This window comes from Sciurus carolinensis, chromosome 9, assembly GCF_902686445.1.
Source record: "Sciurus carolinensis chromosome 9, mSciCar1.2, whole genome shotgun sequence".
NCBI classification, from domain to species: domain Eukaryota; kingdom Metazoa; phylum Chordata; class Mammalia; order Rodentia; family Sciuridae; genus Sciurus; species Sciurus carolinensis.
Window position 1 is genome coordinate 132,040,601 of NC_062221.1, and position 23,610 is coordinate 132,064,210.

The following is a 23,610-nucleotide window of genomic DNA, read 5'->3' on the forward strand; positions in this document are numbered from 1 at the left end:
CAACATCAGAGTGCAAATGTTGTTATTTTCTTCTTCAGGGATAGATTCCTCCTTTGAGTCTTCAAAAGGTACAAAATCTGACACTAAAGTTCAGTTTAAAAGCCTGCTACAGAGAGTGGAAACCAACAGCCCCTGGCAAGCTCTGTTTTCTTCTTCCCAGGGCAGAGCCAAGACTAGAGAACCTGATCCTATCACCTGTTTCCTACCTCTGCTCCTTGGCTGTTGCCTCTAGGTCAGATCCTCTCTTGTTGACCCCTCTTGCTTTGCTTCCTGATACTTTTTGTGGTCACCTTGTGGACCATTTAAGACCACTTGGCAGTCCCATGAGATGGCAGGGACAGAGCTGAAGAAGCTCTTGGCAGTGGTTCTTGGGAGGAAGGTGCCTTGGATCCCACCAAGTCTTGAGACTGCAACATGCTACTGACACTGTGTGCAGGGATGGTGGTGCGGAAAGAATTTCTTTAAAAAAAACAATTCCCAACTACTACCTGAACCTGATTTGTGCATTTATAGAAATGAAGGTAGATGTGTATGACTGGTCTCAGGTTAAACATTCACCCTTTCTACCTTGTGTTTGAAAATCTCTTACAATTACTTTTCTTTCTTTGTCTTATTTTTATTCTAAACAAGCATTAAAACATGCTTTCAAGCTCCTTCATGCCCAAAGACTCAAGCCCAGGTGTCTGGGCCTTCTCTGGGCTATCATGCCTCAGAAACCAGGGCATGCTGGAAGGATGGAAGGGTGAGGGCCCAGACTTGGGCTTGAGATCACTTGTGGAAAATGTTTCCATGGTGTGTTGTAATGGGCTTCACTTCATATCGCAGGCATCCATCTCAGAGAAAGACAAAACCAATTTGATAGGGTGTACGTACTTGTCAAATTGTTTATTTGCCATTCACACTAGTTATAATATTGGATTTACAGAAGAAATTGTGGTACAAAGAAAGTAAGGCTGCAACGGCTCCTGGGCAGCAGCAGTCCACTGCCCTGCACAGGCTGGGCATGATGGACCCTCCCAGGAGAGGGGCAGCTGCCCACCCTGACTGTGTACAGTGGACTGTGCACAATGGAGTACCTACTCTCCTGTGCTACTTAGAAACACCTTGGAGAGGGGTTCTGGGGTATTCTCTCATCTTATCTGGTTGAAGACCTGAGCTTGGCAATTCCCTTCAGGAAATGTTCAGAATGTCAGTACCATGGAGAAAGAAGCCCACGCACCAATTTCCAGATGCTTGTAACCAGATCTAACAATTGTCGCACAAACAGACACTAGGTGGGGGCTTAAGTAGAACTACGTTTTCCATTGTTTCTCCAATAGATGTGTTCTATTGTCATTTCAATTTGGAAGTTTATTTTTCCATTAATTTTTATACATCCAGAATAACACAAATAACCAACAGTTCTTTTTGTTTTTGCACATTCATTTCCCCTAGAACAAAAAGTGAAACTTAAAAAAAAAAATTGGAACCATGCTATTTGCTGTTTACAAAAGTGAATAAGAAGTAGCTTGTTTTTAAGTCTAAAATAAACAAAATAGAAAGAAGCATTTTTCCCCTAGTATTTAGCAAACGTAAGAAAAAGTCCTTAGAAACACACACAAAAAAATTGAAAAAAGTTATTACAGGCATTAACAATATTTTATAATGAAGCTTAAAATCTATTTACATACATAAATACAATTAACTTTGTTGAACCCTTCTGGAAGGGGGAAAGAAAAAACAAGCCAAATGATCAGCTTCATCAATACTGACCTGGCTTAAGGGAGGGAAGAAATTCCCAACAAACAAACCAACAAACAAAAAACCTCAAACAAATGTATACTCCAAGGTAAACAAAAAGGTATTTTGTTCAGATGTAAAAAAAAACGTTTCTGTCTGAGATTATTGTTAAACCAATCTTTTTTCATGTATAAAAGACCCCAAACATGTCATCTCCCTAAAAAAAAAAAAAAACAACAAAAAACAAAACAAAACAAAAAAACCGTCAAAACCAAAAATCACCAGGACGGAATGTCCCAAGGAAATAGGAATCTGCAATCCTAAATTGCAGGACGTTTGAGTGAAACCATTCATTTCCTTTCTAATCAGAGCATTTCTGTTTATCTGCCCAGAAACCTTAGGCAGCAGAAAGGCTCTTTACTCCCTGATTGTAATTTGCCGAGGAAGGTTTCTCTTGCTGCATTTGGACAGCAAGCAGATCCAAAATGGTTGGCAATGTCTCTCTTCTGGAAGAAACCCATAAGCAGGAGAAAGGCTGACTCACCCTGTTCTTTATGCATAGGGAGAAGAACTGGACCTCCTGTGTTCTGGACATTTGGTATGGGGCAGGCTACTTCCTTCCAGAGAATGGGAGAATGCAGGAGGGAGAAGGTGGAGCTTGGAGGGGAGGGGAAGAGAAATGCTTTTCCAGATAGTGAGCAAAACAGAAAGAACTGAAATATGTGTCCATGTTGCAATCATATATAAGGGCGTGAATAAGCAGTAGAAATGGTGTGTTCAGTCTTTCTTCTCCTGGACAAATGCTCCCAGATACATCCAGTTATTACATGGTTGGCTTAAGTGTCTTACCAATATCTTAATTTACCTGAAGGCAGTGAATGCAATTCCTCAGGGGCAAAAATGTGTTTGTGTGAGACCTATCTTCAAAACAACTAATTTTTTTTCCAAAATGATTAAATACTGTAATATGCTGGTAAGGGTTTGTGAAGCTCTGAATGGCCAAGTAAATGAGTCTACAACAAAGCAATAAGCCCTCTCCACACATGGCTTTGCGAGTAAAGATTCAATATGAGATGATCCGATTCCCCTCTTAGGGTATTAGGCTGGTTTTGAGTTGGAATATCTTCAGGTACCAGAATTAAAGTGAAAAATATAATTTTTTTCCTTCATCTTTTTCTCAGGTAATATACAGAAACATGGGCTGAAAAGAACATTTAAGTTCTGTTCAGGGGAAATGGGCTAATGGTCCTTTTCAGAAATTAATTTTTAATTTTTCTTATATTTGATGGTAATTTAGCTGCAAAAAAGTGTGATATGGAATAATTTATTGAAACTGAATTGTGGTGGGAGTTTTATCTAAAATGAAAATGAATATACTCTGAGTTTCTCCAAGACCTGCTATAGCTCTTCTAGATAAGAACAACCTGACATCACAAGCTGCTTTACTCTTAAACTCTTACCAAAGTGCTACTGCATCTGTGTAAAACAAATAATCAATATATATATATAACTCAAGTTGTTTTAAATAAGTCCAGCTGTTTTGCTGCCTGCAGCCAAAGATCTAATTTGAATGCTTAAATTTATAAAATAAAAATCAAACACTGTTCTGAAGTCCTGCTTTCAAACACTCTTCAGAGTTGACCTGAAATTGTTTCAACTAATTAAGAGGTACATTAAATAACAACCAGACCATTTTGAGCACACGTCAAAATCAGCAGTTCGTATTTATGAGTTGTACAACAACTGCATTCTGACCAAGTCCTCCAATAAAAATAGTGCTATAAAATTTACAGTGACATTGGATACATTTGAATTGTAGCCATGGGCAGCAGTGTGAATGAACTTTCCTGTCATGTGCACAGGTAGAAGTGCACACACCCTGTAGGGCAGGGTCTCAGCCTGGTGGAAGAAACACAAAGCTGTTGGTGAGTGAACAACTGGAGATGGGGGTCCTGCAGAGGTGACATGAGGTTTTCCCACGATTCCTCTGAAGAAGGCAGAGGGAAATTGGCTTCTTCGGGCCTGGTTTTGGGCCCACCCTCTGAAAATCCAGTTGGAGACCTGTGGCCCTAAAAACACCCAGTTTTATTTCTTCTGCTCCCACTTTTTGGGGATAGTCACAAGTCCTATTCTGCATCAATAAATGGGTACTATATCAAAAAGAAATCTTTTCTTGCTACTCCAGAATTGAGTAGGTAAGAAAATGCTAAGTTCAATCATTTGGTTCCTAAGTAAATACTGCTCCTTCATACAGGTTAGTTTGGATATGTTCTGTTACAAAAAAATGTCTGAAATTCTCAGAAGGCCATGGAGTGAGTATAACCCCAGGCAGAAATAAATTCTCTTCATAGGTGTAATCATTAGCACCTACAGGACCAGATTTAACCTCTGAAAAGAGGGAGCCAGATATGAGACCCTGTGTTGAGCCTAGCAGAAAATGTCATACTTCTGATGTTTGGGTGATCCTCAGTGTTCTATTTAAAACATTGCTGCATTAGCTACCAACTTGTTTGATTAACATGAAAGGGAGTTTAATGTAAACAATATTTCTAGATAACCAAGCAATCACATTACCCACTCTTTTTTTCCAGCCTTCTTCAATGTGATACATTTAACTTTGGCTACTATAAAAAAATGTAGTACTTGATATTTTTCTTAATATAAGTACACTTAAATAGTTAAAAAAAGTATCAACACATAAGCAAATGTCTGAACATCAAGATACATAAATATCTAGGGATTCCTTGTGGGAATACAGTAGTTAAAAAATGACCCAAAGCTGTAGCTGTCTCTCAAAAACAAAAATTCTACCCAAAAGTCCAAAAGAAAAGTTAAATAAAACTTACAGAAAAGGGAATCATTTCTTTCAATTGTCAAAGCAAGAAAGAAGCAAGCTCAAATTCATATATATGTCTGTAAAAATAAAAACCACCCAAATGCAAATTTGCATTTTGCAATTTATAAGGTGCGGAAAAGAAAATTAGAAATAAGAATCAAAGAGGCCAAACAGGGTGAATTGCGTCCTCCCTGCCCCCCCGCAACCAAAATTCCACACTTTGGAATACACAACTTGGTTAAAAAGTTAAGTCACGGGTATAAAATCTTTCTTTTATTCACAGCATTGCTAAATCAGAAGCATTCACAGTTTCCCTCCGGGAACTTCCTGCGGGCCGGGCGACGCGCCCACGTGGCGCAGGGCTGGCTGCGCAGCCCGCGCTCAGTAGGGCCGCCACACGGCCTCCTCCAGGCGCGCGGCCGGGGCCATGTTGGTGGGCGAGTTGCTGTGGCTGCCCTCGGCCTCCACCACCTCGCTCTGGTTCGGGAGGCTGGGGTTGAGCAGCGCCGAGCCCGTGGAGGCGTTGGTGCAGGGTGGCAGGATGCGCGGCGGCGAGCGCTCGCCGCCCACCATGGAGAACTGGTAGGAGCCGGCCGAGGCGCCGTAGTACAGGTGGTAGGACGGCGAGCTGGCCTGGAACGGGCCGCCCTGCGCCTGCGACGAGCCGGGGTAGGGCGGCGGCAGGTACGTGTGGTAGCGCGTGGCCGAGCCCATGGCCGACATGCCGATGCCGATGCCCGACGTGACGGGCGTCGGGGAGTAGGTGAAGGCGCCGGGGTAGTGCATGCGAGGGTCTGAGATGGAGGGAAGCGCGGGGAACTGGCGCGGGTCGCCGAAGGCCGTCAAGTCCGGGGCCGCTGCGGGTGGAGGAGAAAAGGCCGCGTGAGTGTGGTGTTGGGAGGCCACGCCCCTTCCACCAGAAGGCCGCTGCCCGGGAAGTGAGGGCGCTTACCCAGAATGCTACTGCCCAGGAAGTGAGGGGGCTACCCTGAGTGCTGTGCCCCGGGAAGTGAGGGGGCTACCCAGGATGCCATGCCCCAGGAAGTGAGGGGGCTATCCAGAATGCTGCTGCCCAGGCAGTGAGGGGGCCACCCAGAGTGCCGTGCCCCAGGCAGTGAGGGGGCTACCCAGGATGCCGTGCCCCAGGCAGTGAGGGGGCTACCCAGAGTGCTGCTGCCCAGGAATTGAGGGGGCTACCCAGAATGCTGTGCCCCAGGCAGTGAGGGGGCTACCCAGAGTGCTGCTGCCCAGGAATTGAGGGGGCTACCCAGAGTGCTGTGCCCCAGGCAGTGAGGGGGCTACCCAGAGTGCTGCTGCCCAGGAATTGAGGGGGCTACCCAGAGTGCTGTGCCCCAGGCAGTGAGGAGGCTACCCTGAGTGCCATGCCCAGGCAGTGAGGGGGCTACCCAGGGTGCCATGCCCCAGGCAGTGAGGGGGCTCCCCAGAATGCTGCTGCCCAGGAAGTGAGGGGGCTACCCAGAATGCTGCTGTCTAAGAAGGCGGGGTTCTGCCCAGAATGCTAATCACCCAGGAAGGTGGTATGTAAAATGAATAGTGAGACAGTAATATAGGCTGCCATGTAATATGACGTATGCTATATGAAATGATGCGGTAAAATAAATACATGTACTATAGAGATATGCAGATGTGCTACAATGTAATATGTATAATATAGACAAAATAGTGATTTAATCTTAAATGGGCAAACTGCAGCCTATCAGCCAAATGTGTCTGGGGCCAAAGTTTTTTTTTTTTTTTTTTTAATGTTCTGGGAATTACAAATCAGTTTTACTTTTGTTTTTTTTTAATGGTGGGGAATAAAAAGTCCAAAGAATAATAGTATTTTCTGATGTAAAAATGATAGGGAATCCAAAATTCATTGTCCATTAATAAAGTTAGTGCCTCACTCTTTTATATATTGCCTGTGGCTGCTTTTGAGTTACCACTTTTGAGCAAAATTGAGTGATCATGAGGGAAACTGTACGGCCTACAGCCTTAAATATTTATTCTCTGGTTCTTCACTAAAAATAAAAATAAAAATAAAAAATAAATTGTCTACCCTCTGTATATGTTAATCAATACTAATGCCAACTAATATATTGATAATATGAATGTTAATGTATCAACAGTATACAATGACATATACTATGTGACAGAATAGATACACTGATATATTACTAGTGATCGAATATAACAGTATTAATATACACTATTATGTTATACATAATATTTAGGTTGAATCAGAAAACGCTTCCATTTTTGAAAGCCTGTTCTGAACAGTTGAAATTGGTACTTTCTTATTACCCAATATATGCATGCCATAGTGATGATTAAAAGTGAATGTAGGTATCATTAGCACTCCTCTCTCCCCATGTCTGTCTTCAGACTGGTTCCACATTTTTAGAAAAAATACAGTCTTGATTTCACTTGATATTCTCTAATATGTGCTCCAGGAGCTTGTTGAACCAAATTACCTTGATTTATCTATTCTAGTTTTGCACACATGGAAATTTTACCAGAAACAGTTAACCTTTTTATAAAATTCATTTCATAGGATTGGGAATTTACCTGTATCAACAAATGCTTTGGGTATCTGTTGTTCATTGTATCCCTCTGCATTTTTCTTACCCACAGGCTGCCCTTGGGAATTTCAAGCGGTTATGAGTGCAGGAAGGGTTTCCTATGTCCTGAAGATCAGAGTTTATCAGAAGTTGCACTTTAACTTCTTCAGTCAGATTATTTGTAGGGGTGACTGGGAAGTGTCTTGTGTATTGTAAGATGTTTGGCAGCATCTCTGGCCTTTACTTGCTAGATGTCAGTAGTGCCCCTCTTTCCATTCTGACAACCCAAAATACCTCCAGATATTGCAAAAATTATCTAAGAGCCGGCATGAGGGGTACAGTCAACCCTGGCTGAGAACCTCTGCAGATATAGGATGGCATCCTGGGTTTAGTTTTTTTTCTCAGAATTATTCATTAAATGAGCAGGCCAGGACTGTAGTCATTACATCAGCAAATCCAAAGACAGCAACAAAACAGAGCAGAAGCAAGAATTAAATGTTTACAATTTTATGTTCTCAAATCAACATATAACTCTAAGCTCAGATGGCATGCAGCCTGTGTCCTTTTGAGTTCGGCTGATAGAGATACTTGATGGAGCCAAAAGCTTGCTCTGAAAGGAAAGCTACCAGAGCGGATTAATCTGTTTTTGGAAGGCATCGGCTGTTGATCAACTTCCTCATATTTCAAGCCTATTATTCCAGCAGGGAGAGCTAGTGTTCTCTCTCTCTCCCTTTTTCTCTCCTCCCATCCTGCTCCCCCCACCCCCAATAATCTTTTATCGCACTAACACATTTTTTTAAAAAATGAACTCCTGTGTACATTTGGGGTGAATGTGATGAGGGGATATACTCCTCATCAGAGAGGTAATTAAAGTTTATAGAAACAGCCAAAGTCTACAGCAAATCCCTCCACTAATGAGGAAACCAGGAGTCTGACTTTCAAACAAACACTCCTGTTAATCTTTTCAAAGCGAGTCAGACATGTGGGCAGGGAAAACGTTGTAAACTGACAGTGGTTCTGGGGCTGCCCTTCCTTGGCCACTCTCTAGCTCATTCTCAAGCCAGGCCACACCTCATTCCACAGGGTTCATCCCTGCCTGCTTGCTAGGGCCATCTGTGAGCAAGCCCTGTGTCACTTGTTTTTGCTTATACAGAGAGCTGTGACACATTTGAGAGTTAACAGGAAGCTTGACTCCATTTTTCCAGTTAGATTTATGTAGTCTAGGGAGAAGCCGAGGTAGGAGGAAAAGCATTAGGCAAATACAATCAATTTGTTGTCATCTGATGCAATGCTCTGGACACAAATAAATGACTCTGCCCATTATTCCTCTTGCTTCATCTGCCCTGAGACAAAAAGGTGAATCTACTGGAAAAATGAATGAAAGGTCACCCTGTTTCACAGCAGTGTCTGGACATGCTCTGCCAGTCTGTTCCAACCACTACATGGTAATGTGGTGATGGTACCAAGTTACTGGAATCCTGAGTGCATCCCTGATTTGTCATGGCCATAAGTACTGGAATGATGTTACAGTCTCAGCTGTTGGGGGAAAATAATTCTTTCACTTGTGGGCAGAATATTTGAAAGATCCTGAAACACTGCCTGTGATTCTTCTTCTATCTATACAGTAGCAATGCCATTCCTCAAAAGACCATCCATTTGGTCAAATTATCTTTTTACACGTTTTGATAATAAAACAACCTAAGTCCTCTAGATATGCTCAAATTCAAACATTTTGTTCAAATATTTGTTTTTGTTTTTACATCTGGTCTAAACAGCCCTGATTATGACCCATCAGTCATGTAAGAGTCACCTATTGGGCTACAGCTTATCTATCCCTTTGGCAGGCTCGGTGCCCACTTATTTAGTAGCAGTGTGGGCAGAGGTGGGGACCCCTGATATTCATAGGGAGCTTTTCAAGAATAGGAAATCTGGGATTAGGAAATTCAGGTATTTTAGTTGGGAATGTTTCCCCATCGATGGGGCCAAATATTTGCCATGAGAGATCAAGTCTCCACTCTGTACCTTGACATGGATGAAAGCAGCCCCACTCTGGGGCCCCTCCCACTGCCCCCAAAGGATTAAACAACCTGAGCAGATAATGGCTGCTTTAAAAGGATCTTTTGCATGACTCAGATTAATGCATGCTGTCTGTCGCCCAGGTTGGCAGCTAAACATTAAATTTTTTTTTTTAAGAAGAAAAGAAAAGTAAACCTCCAGATGACAACTCTTTTCAGACAAGGTGTGGAGTCTGTCTGCAAAGGACAGGGAGAGAGACAGACAGTGTCCACGTATCCAGTGCAGAAGGAAGCCCAGGTGGGGCTGGGGGCTGGGAGAGGGCGACACACAAGGCTGACAGGCGGGATTAAAAGGTAAAGCAGCCACAGAGCAGTGTCAAGTTCTAAAGCTGTCGTCCGGGCAGCCACTTTCTTTTATGTACCCCAGCACCCCACCCCCGCCCCCAGGCTTACGACAACACTTTTTAGTCCCGTGCTCCAGGCTTGACTTCTCAGAGAGAGTTCTGCCAAGCCGAAGTGCGTCTCCCGTGCTGCTCTCTGCCCCTGGTGAGAGCTCGTCTGGAATTCACCAGTCCTCCCCCAGGACAGCAGAGCATCGTTCCCGAGTGTGCTGGAATAGCATGTGGTTTTTGTCCATGTCCCATTCCCATGCCACAAACATCCCGCCTTACTCCTTGGGTAATGGAAGTCCAGGTTATTTAGAAGCATAGGTATGATTATAGATTTGGGAATACACACGTTATATATTCCTTTAAAAGAAAAAGCCACCCTTACAGTTGAACACTGAGCAGCTGGAGGAGCCGACCCCTAGGGTTCTTGGACTATAGGTGCTAATGTTGGGTGGTAACCAGGTCAGAAGATTCATGTAATAAATTCTAAGGGACAGAACAGCAACAGGGACGTTTGTAAGGGAAACTGATGGTTTCAGATATAGACCATAACCAGTGGGCACAGCAGTACTGCTGAGGAGAACCAGTAAAAGCTGACAGGTGCCTTTGCAATCAAGCTCTGTTCCTAAGGGATAGGTTTTTAGAAACAAGCTGAACAGACGACATAATTCCTGTGACACTCAACTCCTTCGACCAGCATGTGCAATGAAAATATTGGCATCAGTGGCCAAAAAGAATGTGAAATCAGTACCTAGGTTGACTTTCCTGTTTTATTATAGCACCAAGGAATATCTGAAGGCAGTGGTTCTCGGCTGGGGGCAGTTTTGCTGCCCTGTGGACATTTGGCAATGTCTGGAGACATTGTCTGTTTCTGATTGTCACACCTAGGGGAGGGGTGTCTCTGGAACCTAGACACCACGGATGCTGCCAATATTCTGCAGTAGGTAGCACCCCTCCCCTGCCACAACAGAGAATCATGTGGCCCAAATGTCAGTGGTGCTCTTATGGAGGTGCTCTGAGAAGATACTTCTACCAAGCACTAAGAAGCAGCTAAGGCATCTGGTGAGATCTCAAGTCATCACACATGTTTGGGAAACTGCAGTTCACAACATTCAAAATGGCAGACATGACTCCTTTGCCCCTTTGCCTGACCCTGTAATCTGCTATAATCTGATCCCAAGAGCTAAAAAGCAAAACCTGCCACCCTCCCCTGGCTCCAACACACAGGCAAGTGTGTTTGCAGGCCTCATAATGCTTAAGTTCTCTGAAGTATTTCCATAGTTTGGTCCAGCTCCAATTTCAAAGCCCCAAATAGTAAGTTTCTTCTTTTGCTTTCAACAAAGGAATTTTTCTCTGTAACTCTGATTTCCCTGCCCACAAGCAAAGGTGAGTGCCAAGCCCAAAGGGCTCATAGGTTAAATGACTAATATTTAATGAGCTCATATTAACAACGATTATGCTAACCCTGACACCTGAGCTTTCCACTCTACCCCTCTAACCTTGGTCTGAACAGCTCTTAGTTGGGAATACCTCATTTGGGATATATTTACTTCCTATCCTGCATGTGCCCCATTGTGGGACCTGTGAAAACTCAGTACCACCAAATGGACCAGTCTCATCAGTCCAGAATTCAGTTGGAATAATGAGCTCTAAAAGATGGCCGCTTTGGCCTTTCGGTTGAACCTTTCAGCCACCATTCGTTCCTGAGAAACGTGAGCAACCCCCAGTGTCCAAGGAATCAAATTCTCCAGGCCACTTCTGTCTCACAGTCTCTGCCTTTGAGTGTCAAGAAAAATTGGTGCATGCTTGCCAGGTGTGGTGGCACACATCTGTATTCCCAGCAGCTCAGGAGCTGAGGCAAGAGGATGGCAAGTTCAAAGCCAGCCTCAGCAACTTAGCAAGGCCTGAAGCAACTTAGTGAGACCTTGTCTCAAAATAAAAATAAATAAATAAAAAGGGCTGGGGATCTAGTTCAATCCCTGGTATCAAAAAAAGGAGACTGCATATGGCAAGGGCTTTGGAGCAGACATAGGCAACTCTGTCATTAAGTCAGGTTCTAGTGAATTAATATGGTCTGCCAACCCGCTTTAGGCACCTCCTCTATAGTCTCCCAAACCTTCCACTGCAGCTGTGCTGCAAATATTTTCAGGAGACTTACTTGAGAGTCGACTGGAAAGTTCTGCAGAGAGACTTGTCATGCCACTGGCACGTCCAGGCGAAATAGGCGTTGCTGGGTGTACAGAAGGAGAGGCAATCGATCCCAGGTACTGGTAGGACTGGTCGTAGGACCACGGTGGGGACGGCTGAATCTGCCTTGTATCTGTAGGGAGTCAGGGAGGCAGGTTATAGGTTGTGTGGGGTTGGATTTAAAAGTAAAACTAAAAGAAATGAGTAACCTTTGTTTAAATATACTATAATGCACGTAGCCTGTTCACCAGTGTTCAATATGCCTACTTGAGTCCAAGAATCTGCCTGTTAACGTGCTTTTCCCCCTAAAAGATACTGAAGTACAGACACTGAAATATATTAGATTTTTGCCAGGTACCTATTCCTTGCAAAGATTAAATGAAATCTTATTATTTATTTAATCACACTACTAATGACAAGGAAGTAGATTATGCTTTTGAGTGTTCTGTTTAAACTATTGGACTATTGCACCTACAGTACTTGCTGACTTCAGGTATGGATCACTTGGACTATTTCAAGCTTCACCAATAATGAGTTATCATTTTCAGAAACATTTTATATATAAACTCAGGTGATCACCTGTCTCTGTATTCAGTAAGCAAAGGGATGTAGAGTTTGGTGAATTTTTTTAGACCTTTGATAAAAACATTCCATGGGCTTATAAGTGTTTTCTGTGCAGGTGGATTGTCTTCCAAGAACGACAGACAAGACCTGGCGGAGGAACTGGCAATGGCTCTAATGACCTGCCCACAAACCCAGCAGCGGTCCTGACTCTCTCAACCCAGGCAGCCCACTGCTTTTCAAGACTTGAAGTTTGCAAATGTTGAATGGCAGATTTTTTTTTTTAGTAAGTATTTTACAGATTGACATTATAATAAGATACTTGAGACAGAGCAGGGACAATAATCTGACTTCAAAAGATTGAGACGAAATGGAGTTTGTCGATTCGACTGCAGCACCCAGAAGACTCAGTTTTCCAGAGCATCACTGTTTGCAGATGTAAAAGCGAGGGGGTGGGGACTCTGGTAGGCAAAATGTGCTAGGAAATTTAAATCGGACACTGTCCCTCCTACAGGACAGTTATACATTTCTTTAGGGTTAAACATTAATTTTCTCTCTGTGACCCACCTTTATTGTGGATAAAGATAACAGCAAACTACATGACTCCCAAAGGTCTCTCCACAGTCAAAACCTCGTGACCGTGGGAGTCGCAATCCGGGAGGAGCAGGCTTCTTTAGGAAAACACCAGGTTTAGGTTTTGTGTATCCCATGCCATAACAAAATGAGTTTTTCCTGCTCATTATGAAATACGCGGATCTGCTCCTCAGAGACTTCATTTCCCGCAAAGTTGATCTCTTTTGAAGTTTATCTCTTTTTCTGTTTATCTCTTTGAAGTTGCCACAGTGGACAACAGAATCAGACATTTGGAGACCCGAGTCTTCCTCCCCACTCTTTCCCTGATAGCCTTCCTCCCTCCCTTGTACTGATCCACTTCTGTTCTTCCCCCTGCCCCCCTCAAACACAGCTGAAGTTTTAAGTTTCAGAAACCTGGTAGTTCCTGGGCAAATATTTTTTAACTTGGAATCTTTGAAATCTAATAGTAAAGAAAAGTCTTCATCCCCCCCGCCCCAATTTTAGAGAACTTGAAGAGATGGAAGGAAAATAAATGTTGAACTGCAGTTGAGGCTTCCATGTAATCTTACAGTTGCAGTGTTTCTGTAGCTGAAGGCAAACAGATACAGCAGACTCTTCAGTATCTCTGTGTTACCTGATGTATTTTGCTCCAAGTTAAAAAAAAAAAATCACACACTCAGATGTTTTCTATAAGACGCACTATGTTCTAGATACACATTTACTAAGCGAATATATAGTATTCAAATATTCTAATCACTTAAAAAGCAAACAAAAGAGGTTTTATAATTGTCATAAAGCCCTCTGGGGTGTGAATTGCGGTATAGTAATTCACGCCTTGTTGTGTAGACAGCCTAGTACCCCTAAACCCATGTCTAAAACCACACTAAGCATAAAGTATTATGCCATGATTCATGCTCTGTCATGTTTTACTGTAGTGAAAAAGTTGTGCTAGGCTTTTCTAAACTCATAATTAAACCATGCAAACGTTGCATAATATTTCACAGCCTTTTAAAAATATGCTTTGGTAAAATGATCTTTATGATTAAAGTCCAAGTTCTATGATTTTTTTTTAAACACGGGGTTAGTTACAGATTCAATATGATCTTACTTTACACCATAACTTAGCTTTCCAGGTTTCAGAGTCAGGGACACCACCACAAAACCTGAAGCCCACCCTCCCATCTGTTTCATTCCTGTGATCACAGTGAACTGTGTGCTTGGGTTCATTGCCAGTGGTGGGCCAGAAGGTGGTGATGGTGAGCCTTTCCTTGAATTTTTGGGTGTTTTCTTCTTGTACAAGTATTGTTAATGAAAAAGAAGACCAAAACGGGCGTGACAATAGGTGCTTTCTGCATTTAGTGTGCAGTCACCATCTTTGCTCTCACGGGGCCCACGTGAACACATGAAGGCAAGCATAGAAATGGCAGGGTGGTGGGCTGCTCGGAGCACTGGACTGCAGAAGTGGGCTTTGGACCTGTGTGTGTGGTGGGCAATGAAGTGACCCTGAATTACTCATTTATGCTTTCTTATTCTCGTCTCTGAAAGGATGTGATCTCTAAATTCCTTCTGATGGTGACAGCAGGATTCTCAATCAAATAAGTCCTATCCAGTATTGCTTGGCTTAACTTGTATGCAACTTGGGCTCGTATGTTAAGCAGAGCCAGGAAGAATCAGGTGGGGAATATGGTAATGAATGGTGCTTATGATTTGTGATCATAACTGTTATATGTTCTGGGAAGAGAAAATAGGGAGGGATAAGATGGAAGTTATCTAGACCATAGGTTGGGGACCATAGGTTGGGGAAGAGAAGCACTGTCATTCTCCAAAGCATAGGGCTATTTGTTCTTGAAGGGTTTCCTCCAATAAATCAACCCACCAAAAGTCATACAAGTTTATACTCTATGGCAGGCATGTGCTAATTTAGCTGATGACAGTGGTAAAACCAATATGGTTCTTGCCCCACTGCAACTTATGTCGGTGAAGATCTGAGGATTCTCTGGTGTTTCTGTTGCATTAGTCATCATACTGAGAGTTGCTTCATCCATACGTCCATCCATCCATCCATTTGGAAAGTTTTTTACTTGCTCATTCATTCATATTTCCACAAACATTTCTGCTTTACTTGGGGCACTGTGTTGGAGACTCACTAATGAATGGATTATAGTCCCTGCCTCTGAGATTTACAGCCATCGGGGGAATCTAAGGGCTGTATCAAGGCTAACTAGAAAATTAACTGTCTAATTTAGACTTACAACAGCTGTTCCCAAGGTAGAGGTGAGAACTCCAGAGGTATCTGTTGTGTACTTATGTTCTGCCTGTGAATGGAAAAGACTAGGGAAAACACAGAACTTAACTTTAAGATTTCAGTTTGAATTCTGCCTTCAACATAAACTAACTGTATGACTTTAAGCAAGTCATATTTTTTTCCTGCTCCTTAGTTTTCTGACTTTAAATGTTAATAGTAAGGAATAAGAAAGATAAGCCATACATAAATCAAGTATCACAATTTCTGACCATAGTTAATGCTCAATAAGTCTGAATAATTTTTATGATTGTATTACTGAAAAGAAAAAGAAGTCTATACCAAGAGACATCTGATGTTTATTGATAAGGCAACACATACTTGCTGCAGGACAAGGCTCAGGTGACAGTGCTTTGTTTCATGCTAAGGAGCTGAGCTCAGGAGATGAAATGGTAAAGGAATGAGGAAACTAGGAATTTTGGATGAGAAAGGAGAAGGCAAGAATTCAGTATCTTAAACTCATGTTTCCATTTTTTTAAAGGTACTGGGTTAGATTTGAAAAATGAAGCCTTTCCACATTGAGCTTTTTCCAGAATAAGTGATGTTTTGATGCAGGTTACATTTTGTAATAAATCTGCTTTTATTTATTTTTTTAAATACAGCATTAAAATGTCTCAAGTCAATAATGACCCTATCAATTAATGTCAAAATGCCCTGCTTCTCTAGTTTGAGCTCCAAATATACAGAGTCTAGGGTTGTCATTCTTGTCTTTACAACAAGAAAAAAGTTGAACAGACTGAATATCTATGATTTCCCTAGGATCTACTAGAGAAGTGGCGTTGTAGGACAGGCTACCATCCCAAACCTTGAGAGAGGTTAATACAGAGGATCACAGCGAGGGCTGCTTACCAAGGACACGTAAACTGATGGGAACAATGGTAACAAAGTTGTCAGAAGGGAAGCTGCAAATGGGCTAGTATGAGAGTAAGAAACTCCTGGGAGCTGAAGTCTTATTTGGGAAGGACATTTTTGTTTATTTGTTTTGTTTTGTATTTTGTTTTCCATTCATGAATCAATATAATCGTGGGCTATAGCTTAAGGAGCTTCAAGGCAGAGGCTATTTAAGGAGGATGTTGTAGGGAGACCCAAAGACGATAAGGGAGACTAGAGAAATTTGAATCGTCTGGCAGCTATAGCAGCAGTGAACATTAAACACATCCCAACTCCTGCCTAATCAAACTTAACTCACTCTAAAGACCTGTTTGCTGAAGTTCCTGCTGCCTGATAATTCGGGTCCAACTTACACCAAGAAATTTCAAGAGAAAACACAGCTTGAAAAGTTGTGAGGACCAGACTCAGATATGACACAAATTTTAGAGTTATCAGGAAAAATCAGCTATAATTAATGTTAAGGCTCTAATGGAAAAAGAAGACAACATACAAGAACAGATAGGAGATGGAAATTCTAAGAATGACTCAAGAAGAAATGTTGGAAATGGAAAACACTAACATAAATGAAGTATGCCTTTTATAGACTCATCAACAGACAGGGCATGACTGAGGAGAGAATCAGTAAACTTGAAGATGTGTAATAGAAACTTCCCAAACTAAAACGTAAGGAGAAAAATGGAAGGGAAAATCCAGAACATGCAAGAACTGTAGGATAATGTCAAAAGACATAACATATGTATAACTGGAATACCAGAAAGAGAACAGAGAGAGAATATAGAAGAAATATTTGAAGTATTAATGGCTGAGAAATTTCCAAAATCAATGAAAGATACCAAACTACAGATCCAGGAGCTCAGAAAACACCAAACAAGACGAACACCAAACCTACAGCAAGACAAAAAGTCATAGAAGAGAAATCTTTAAAGAAGCTGGTGGCAGGGCAGGGGGAATAACACTTCCCTATGGAGAAACAAGGATAAGAATCGTATTAGATTGCTCTTCAGAAACCATGCAGAGCAGAGTAAAACAACGTGTGGAAAGGTAAAAGCCACCAACCTAGGTGCTATGTCCAGCAAAATCATCTTTCAAATGTGAAGAAGAAAAAAAGACATTCGCTGACATACAAAACTGAAGTAATTCATTGCTGCGAGATAGGACCCACAAGAAATGTTAAAAGAAGTGCCAAACACAAGACCAAACCCTCATATCTGCATAAAGAAAAGAAGAGCATCAAAAAGAATAAACTAAGGTAAAATAAAATCTTATTTTTCTTATTGTTAACTGAGTTGAAAGATAACCCTTAAAGTGACAGTGGCTGCCCGGCACTGGCAGGTGCAGCATGGGGATAAAAGCATGGAGTAGTGACAGACGAGAGATGTGGTACAGCGTTACTCGATGGTGGGCTGAGATGAGTCACCTACTTTTCAAACTCTACAACAACCATGGAAGACTTTTTTTAAAAAAAAAAGTATATTTGACGATAACAGAGGAGCTAAAATAGAATCATATATGCATTATTAAAACCAGAGAAGATAGAAAAAGAGAGGGAAAGAAGAACCAGGTACAACAAATTTAAAAGTTATAAATATGGTAGATATTAATCCAACTGTGCCAGTAATTAGTTTAAGTATGAATGATCTGAACGCACCAATTTAAAGACAGATTGTCAGACTGGGTTAAAAGTAAGACCAACTACTCGCTGCCTCTAAGGGACTCACTTTAAATATGGACGTGTGTAGGTTAAAAGTAGAGGGAGGGAGAAAGACACACCATGCTAACAATCAACAAAAGAAAGCCAGCGTAGCTAAGTTAGTTGTCCACAAAACTAGCGAAGAAGAAGAAGAAGAAGGGATATTTTCAGTGATAAAGAGAATTTCGTGATCCTAATGGGTTGAACTCTCAAGGAAGAAATAGTCCTTAAGACATGTGCCAAGAAACCTGAGGCAAAAACTGACAGGACTACAAGGAAAACTGACAGACACTGTTACAGTCAGAGGAGTCAGTGTCCCTTTTTGAGTCTTCCATACATCAAGCAGGCAGAAAATTGGGACACTGTTGACCTGGGGAGTACTACCCGTCAACCTGATCTTGATGAATGACCAACTTGATCATTTATGGACTACTCCAATAAAAGAGCAAAACAATATATTTCTAAGCTCACATGTAAAGTTAACCAAGATAGAGACCACAAAACACACCTTAAACTTAAAAGTATTGCAGTCCTACAAAGTATTTTCTAAGGCCACATGAATTTAAACTAAAAAAACCCAAAAAACAAAAACCAAAAATACAGCTGGAACTCCCCCCCCAATTTTGGAGATTAAGCAGCACACTTCTAAATTACACAAGGCCAAATAGGAAGTATTAAGAGAAATCAAAAAGTGTTTTGAACTAAATGAAAATAAAAATAAACATCACAGCTTGTGGAATGCAGCAAAAGCAATGCTTGGAGGGAAATTTGTAGCACTGAATGCACATATTAAAAAATAAAGGTCCAAAATAAGCAATCAAAGCTTCCACTTTAAGAAACGAAAGTAATAGAGATCAATATAAACCTAAAGTAAGAAGAAAAGTAATTGAGAAAAATCAGCGAAACCAAATGCTTATTCTCTAAACAGTTTAAAATGTCCTGCTTCGTCCTCATGTTCTCTTCTGACCACAGAAGAGGACAGATAAGAGACATCTATTGGTCTGACCACCCACTTTCAGGGCCTTTTCAACATCTACCCTCTGAGCTTGGGTTTCCAGTAGTGCCAGCTGAGCTGTGACCCCTTCCCTCTGCCTGGGTTGGAAGGTTGATGGGGCTCTGTTGCTCAGATGATGAAATTAAAAAGCCCTTTCCTTGGCTCTTTGGAAATATCTCTAAAAGACCAGCTCTTTCAGGCACCTCTCAGAGCCATTTACAAATAAAGAGTAGGTGTGTGCCATGGGGCTTGATCATCTCTTTTTTAAAAATCTGAAACTGCTTAGTGAACATAGAAGCCTTTGGGGCCATCCTGGTTTTCTTCCCTAGAGGATTTTTTCCCCTCTTGCAGTTTGGAAGAAGCAGGGAAGTTCCCAGGGTGCCCTCCAAGTGCACCTCAGTCATGGGTAGCTGGTGTAATGCCCTCTTGGATGCCTCAGAACACACAACAGGATGTGACTCAGGACTCAGAGATGTGAGTCAGTTTCCAGGGTGATGTGTCAGGGCGAGCCCCAGTGGAGGCTTGCATCTCCTCATCTGGGACCCTAGGGAAGAAAGAGCTGGGCTTCTCTGCAAGCAAAAGGGGTGCCCCAAAGGCTTTGCAGCTACCAGCAGAGTTGTGGATAGCTTTCATGGCCCCTGGGGCTGAGTAATTCTATGCCATGAAAGGGAATTTTTCCTAAAATTTTTATAGTATTTGAGAAGCAATGTTTCCTCTGACTTCTGTGCAGGGAACAAGGCACAAGAATTAACAGTAGTGTCATCTCTGAGTTCCCCCAGGTAGCAGACACTGGATTAGCACCTTGTCACTGTATCAGTGGAGACCCATGATAACATGAGTCAGTTCCCATCAGTTCTGGATCCTGGAAAAAAAGGGGAGGTTGTGAAAGAGCTCTGGGGTTTGCCAACCATTTGTCTCTGGCTGGCTGCAGACATCTTGGTTAGTCATGTGTAGCTCAGATGCATTCATTGTTCCAGCAATTACTTTGAAGGGAAGCATCCAGACCAAGCCGGGACAGAGACCTGCCTGGGTATGCAATGTTTCAAGGCCTTCAGGGTTTGGAGGGATCCCTCCTCACTGCCAAGCAGCGGGCCTGGGAGGTGGCATACTGCCTGTGAGAGGGAGGAAGGGAACCGTGAGGCAGTCACCACCACTCACAGCTTCCGGGACCGACATTCCTCACACAGCCTGGAGAGGCATCGTGGCTTTGTGGTCAGGGCCCTGTGAATCTGGAACGTTTGTTCCTAACATCAGCGCCACTCCCAGCTCTGGTAGCTCATCCCAGAGTCCTTTTCCTCTCAAACCTCTGTTTCCTCATCTTTAAAAATGGGGGTAACCAGACTCACCTGCCTCACAGGTGTGAGAGTTAATTAATGTTTGTGGTGCAGCTTTGAGATCCACAGATGAAAGGCTCTCTATAAATGCAAAGTGCTATTCCTCATTAGAGTTGCCAGACAGTTCCCAGGGGAAACAGTTCAACCCTCACCACGAGGCCGCTCCCTCAGCCAGATCAGTCTGAGACGTGTCTGGAAAAGGGCTCTGTATTTAGGCAGAGTCCTTTCTGAGGAAGGGTTCAGGGATAAGTCACTGGCTTCCAGAAGAGACGGGTGTTTTTATAACTCGTCTCATTCTCTCTTGGCATTGTTTCCCTGAGGCGGAGGGAGAATGACCTTTGGTGCACTCAGTGGTGGGACCATGGCTCTGAGTACGTGGAAGGCAGCTTCTGGTCTCTGCTGTGTCCTCACCTGCAGACAAGTCATTTCCCTGTACTCTGTTAACCACGCATCCCTTGCAGACACCTCACCCACAAGGACTTTCTGCTCCTCTGCCCTCCGTGTATACTCTGTAGACCTGAAGGAACCCTACAGGATAAATTCCAGGATAATATGTGGTGGATTTGAATTTTTCCGTGAGGACCCTATCCTTCCTTCCATTCTTCCACTCAACACAAATCCTAAAATATGGAGGGTAAAATGGCCTTTGGCTCCATCCATAGGTCCGTCTTAGGAACTTTTGTCCTCTTTATTCCTTTGAAATGGATAAGTCTGAAGGGCCGGGAGGTCCCAGGCAGCCTCCAGCCCTTGGAACAAATTGGGGATCCCTGTTCACAGAAAACCAGTTACTGAACCCCAAGTGGATGCTATAAGCCGGAGAGGCATGGCATCTCCCAGGCTGCCCGGGACTAAAGAAGCACTGTTCTCGGGGACCATTCTGCACGCGAGGGCGGCATGTGCCACAGAGGATGTGCAGGCTGTGCTTGGGTGGTCTAGGACGGGAGATGTCAGAGCCCACCTGCAGTCCAGGATGGTGTGGGAGGCCAGTCTTTGTCGTGTGCTGATGAGGGGACTCCCGGCCTCCCAGAGGTGCCTGGGGTCTCCAACTAAACAGATGAAGAGGTGTGTCCCTTGGGCAGGTCACAGGTCGTAGTAAGTAATGCAACCAAGATTTTGTCAAGGAGTTTGTAATGCTCCAGGGTGGCAGCAGACGTGAAAAGAGGGCCACTGTCTCTGGAACTGCAGAGGCTGTAATGTGACAGGCGCCTCCGCCCATGAGTTGTCAGTGTTGAAGAACACGATGCTCTCAGTGAGATCTGAGTCCCCGCAGGTATCTGTCGTGCCATTCGGCAGCCCCTTCCCCTGGGGGCCATCCCTCCATCTCTGCAGGCCCAGGTCTCTGTGCTGAGTGCTGCCCCTGAGCCAAGGGCACCTCTGGTGGGGGAGGCAGCAGGGACGCCCTGCCCATCAGCTCCGCCATGGTGACCTCTGTGGGCCTCCCCTAGCTGCACTTTAACTTTGGCACTTTTGTGGTCTTGTCAAATGTTAGGGGTGCTTGAAAAATCCTAGAGTCACTTGAAGGCCATAAAGCCTTCGTAAAGTCTGTCATCTTCTGCTCCTGTGACCCAGGCCCTAATGCATCCTTATTGGATTTCATACCAGAGATTCTGGTTTTAAGCAGCAAATGCTGAAGCATGGCATTCTAATAAAATCAGGAGAAAGACCCATTTCATGCCAAAGGGAAAGAACGCTGGACAGTACCATGTAGAGAGCGGGGCGTATGTGGACCCAACACCTCATCTCTGAGCGTTCCCCCCAGGAGCCATAGGACTTGAGCACGGATACAGCAAACTGTTTTGCCGTCTCAGGGATCAGAATGGAGACCCCAACTTGGCCTCTCACTGTGTGCTGAGGCAGGTGACTGATTCTTTGTATACTTGGTTTCCCCCCCTGTGAAGAAGGGTGACTGGGTGATCGCGTCGCCCATTAGGTTATCGGGAAGATGAAACGTGACCCGAGCCTCTTCGTTTTCAATGCAGTCCTGGCCCCTGGGCGGCAGGACACAGTCCTCTCTCCCACGGGTAACAGCGTCTCACGAGCACGCTCAGCCAACTGCCCAGCAGACTCCCCATCCACGCCAGATGGTTCTCCATGTGACAGCGAGGAGAGAGGCTCAGTCCCCTGGGGTCGCCAGGAATGAGACTTCCTCAGCAAGCCAGCGTTCCAAGGGGCAAAGCAGGGCTTCCCAGTTGCTGCGTCTGCTGTGCCAGCAGAGCAGCGCCGACACCGCTAGGACTTAATGGGTGCCCTTCCTCTCGCGAGCACCAGTGGCCACTTTGTAGAATCCAGACACATGGCAGGGTCCCACATCTGTACCAGGACACAGAATCTGAGAGCGGGGTCTGAGGTGTGACTCATCCAATGGCAACTGTTCTTCAGGAGCTTCCATGCCACACTCCTAACTCAGAAGGATAGTCTGACAAAGGAAAATAGAGTAACCCCCCAAAGCTGAAGTGCCTACCCCCTTTGACAAATGCTGTGGGTGAAACCAGCTCAGCATCTGCCTCCAGGATGTTCTGTTCTGCACGTGCGGCACTACTGCATGACTACCGTTCTTGTCGCTCGTCACCTTCTTGTTTTACTTTTCCACACATCGAACCCAGGCTGCTAGAATTAACTCCTTGCTGTAAGAGCCAGGAGGCCAGAAGCGTGGGGCATTTCCGGGTGGGGGTGTTGAGCACCGTCTTCCGCACATCCTCTAGCTCCACCAGGCCACTGCACACAAGTCCCGCTCCCTTCTAGAGAAGTCTGAGAAATGGCCCACTCGTGCCTGCCTGTGACTGCTGGCCGCCTTTGCCTCTAACACCGCCCATCTTCTAGGAAACCTGGGGGAAAGACCTTGGCTGTTTGGAGGAAAGACACACTGTCATTCCAGTTGTCCTTTCTATCTCCCCCTCCTCGGTACTAGAAACAATGACAGGCCCAGGAAGCACATCCTCTTCACATAAGAAGGGGCCTGGTCCTCAACTGGAGATCACACCATTCGTGTACCTGCTGTCTGCTCTGTTGGTGACCTCAGAGAGACAGCGGGATGTGCAGCCCTGAGCTCAGCATCCGCCTGCCTTCCTAAACACGATGCCCTCTGGGCCCACTAGTTCCAGCTTATTCTCCACAGACATATCTTTGAAGGAGTAGTGTTGATTACACTTCTTAAATGCCAGGCTTCTCCATATGCAAAGATCCCCTAAGAAACAGCTCCTTTGCACTTCTCTTTATTTTTCTGAGAATTGCTGAATCACTCAGATAGTTGCCATCAAGAGCACAGCGAGGACAAAGGGGCCAAACTGTTCCCTCATCTGCTTGCTTGTTTCTGTGCAGGTTTTGAATTCTTGAGAATAATTGGACCTCTTAGGTCTCAAGCCCCAGGGAATCACTGTCAAATCCTTCTGCCGTACCAGGCAACTCCCTCTTCAAGTTCAAGGGCTGCAGTCCTCTCCCCCACCTCTTATGAGCTCCACGCAAGGGGCATTTGTTTGCTCAAGTTGCAGCCACTTTGCACACCCCAAAGAGCTGACCTTGATGTGAACTAATTGGGACTGCAATAGATTAACAACGCAG

At 43.9% G+C, this 23,610-nt stretch overlaps 1 protein-coding gene across 3 annotated transcripts in view; it reads right to left on the reverse strand.

Annotated features, from left to right (window-relative positions):
* Nucleotides 1-867: 867 nt before the first annotated feature.
* Runx1 (RUNX family transcription factor 1) overlaps nucleotides 868-23,610 on the reverse strand; it is a 230,826-nt gene continuing 208,083 nt past the window's right edge. For all 3 annotated transcript variants that reach the window (XM_047563274.1, XM_047563272.1, XM_047563271.1), the window contains 2 exons: nucleotides 11,679-11,840; nucleotides 868-5,412 (listed from right to left, as the gene is read on the reverse strand). In XM_047563274.1, coding sequence (XP_047419230.1) covers nucleotides 4,937-5,412; nucleotides 11,679-11,840 — 638 coding nt within the window. In that variant the 3' untranslated portion in view covers nucleotides 868-4,936. The remainder of the gene's footprint in view (nucleotides 5,413-11,678; nucleotides 11,841-23,610) is intronic.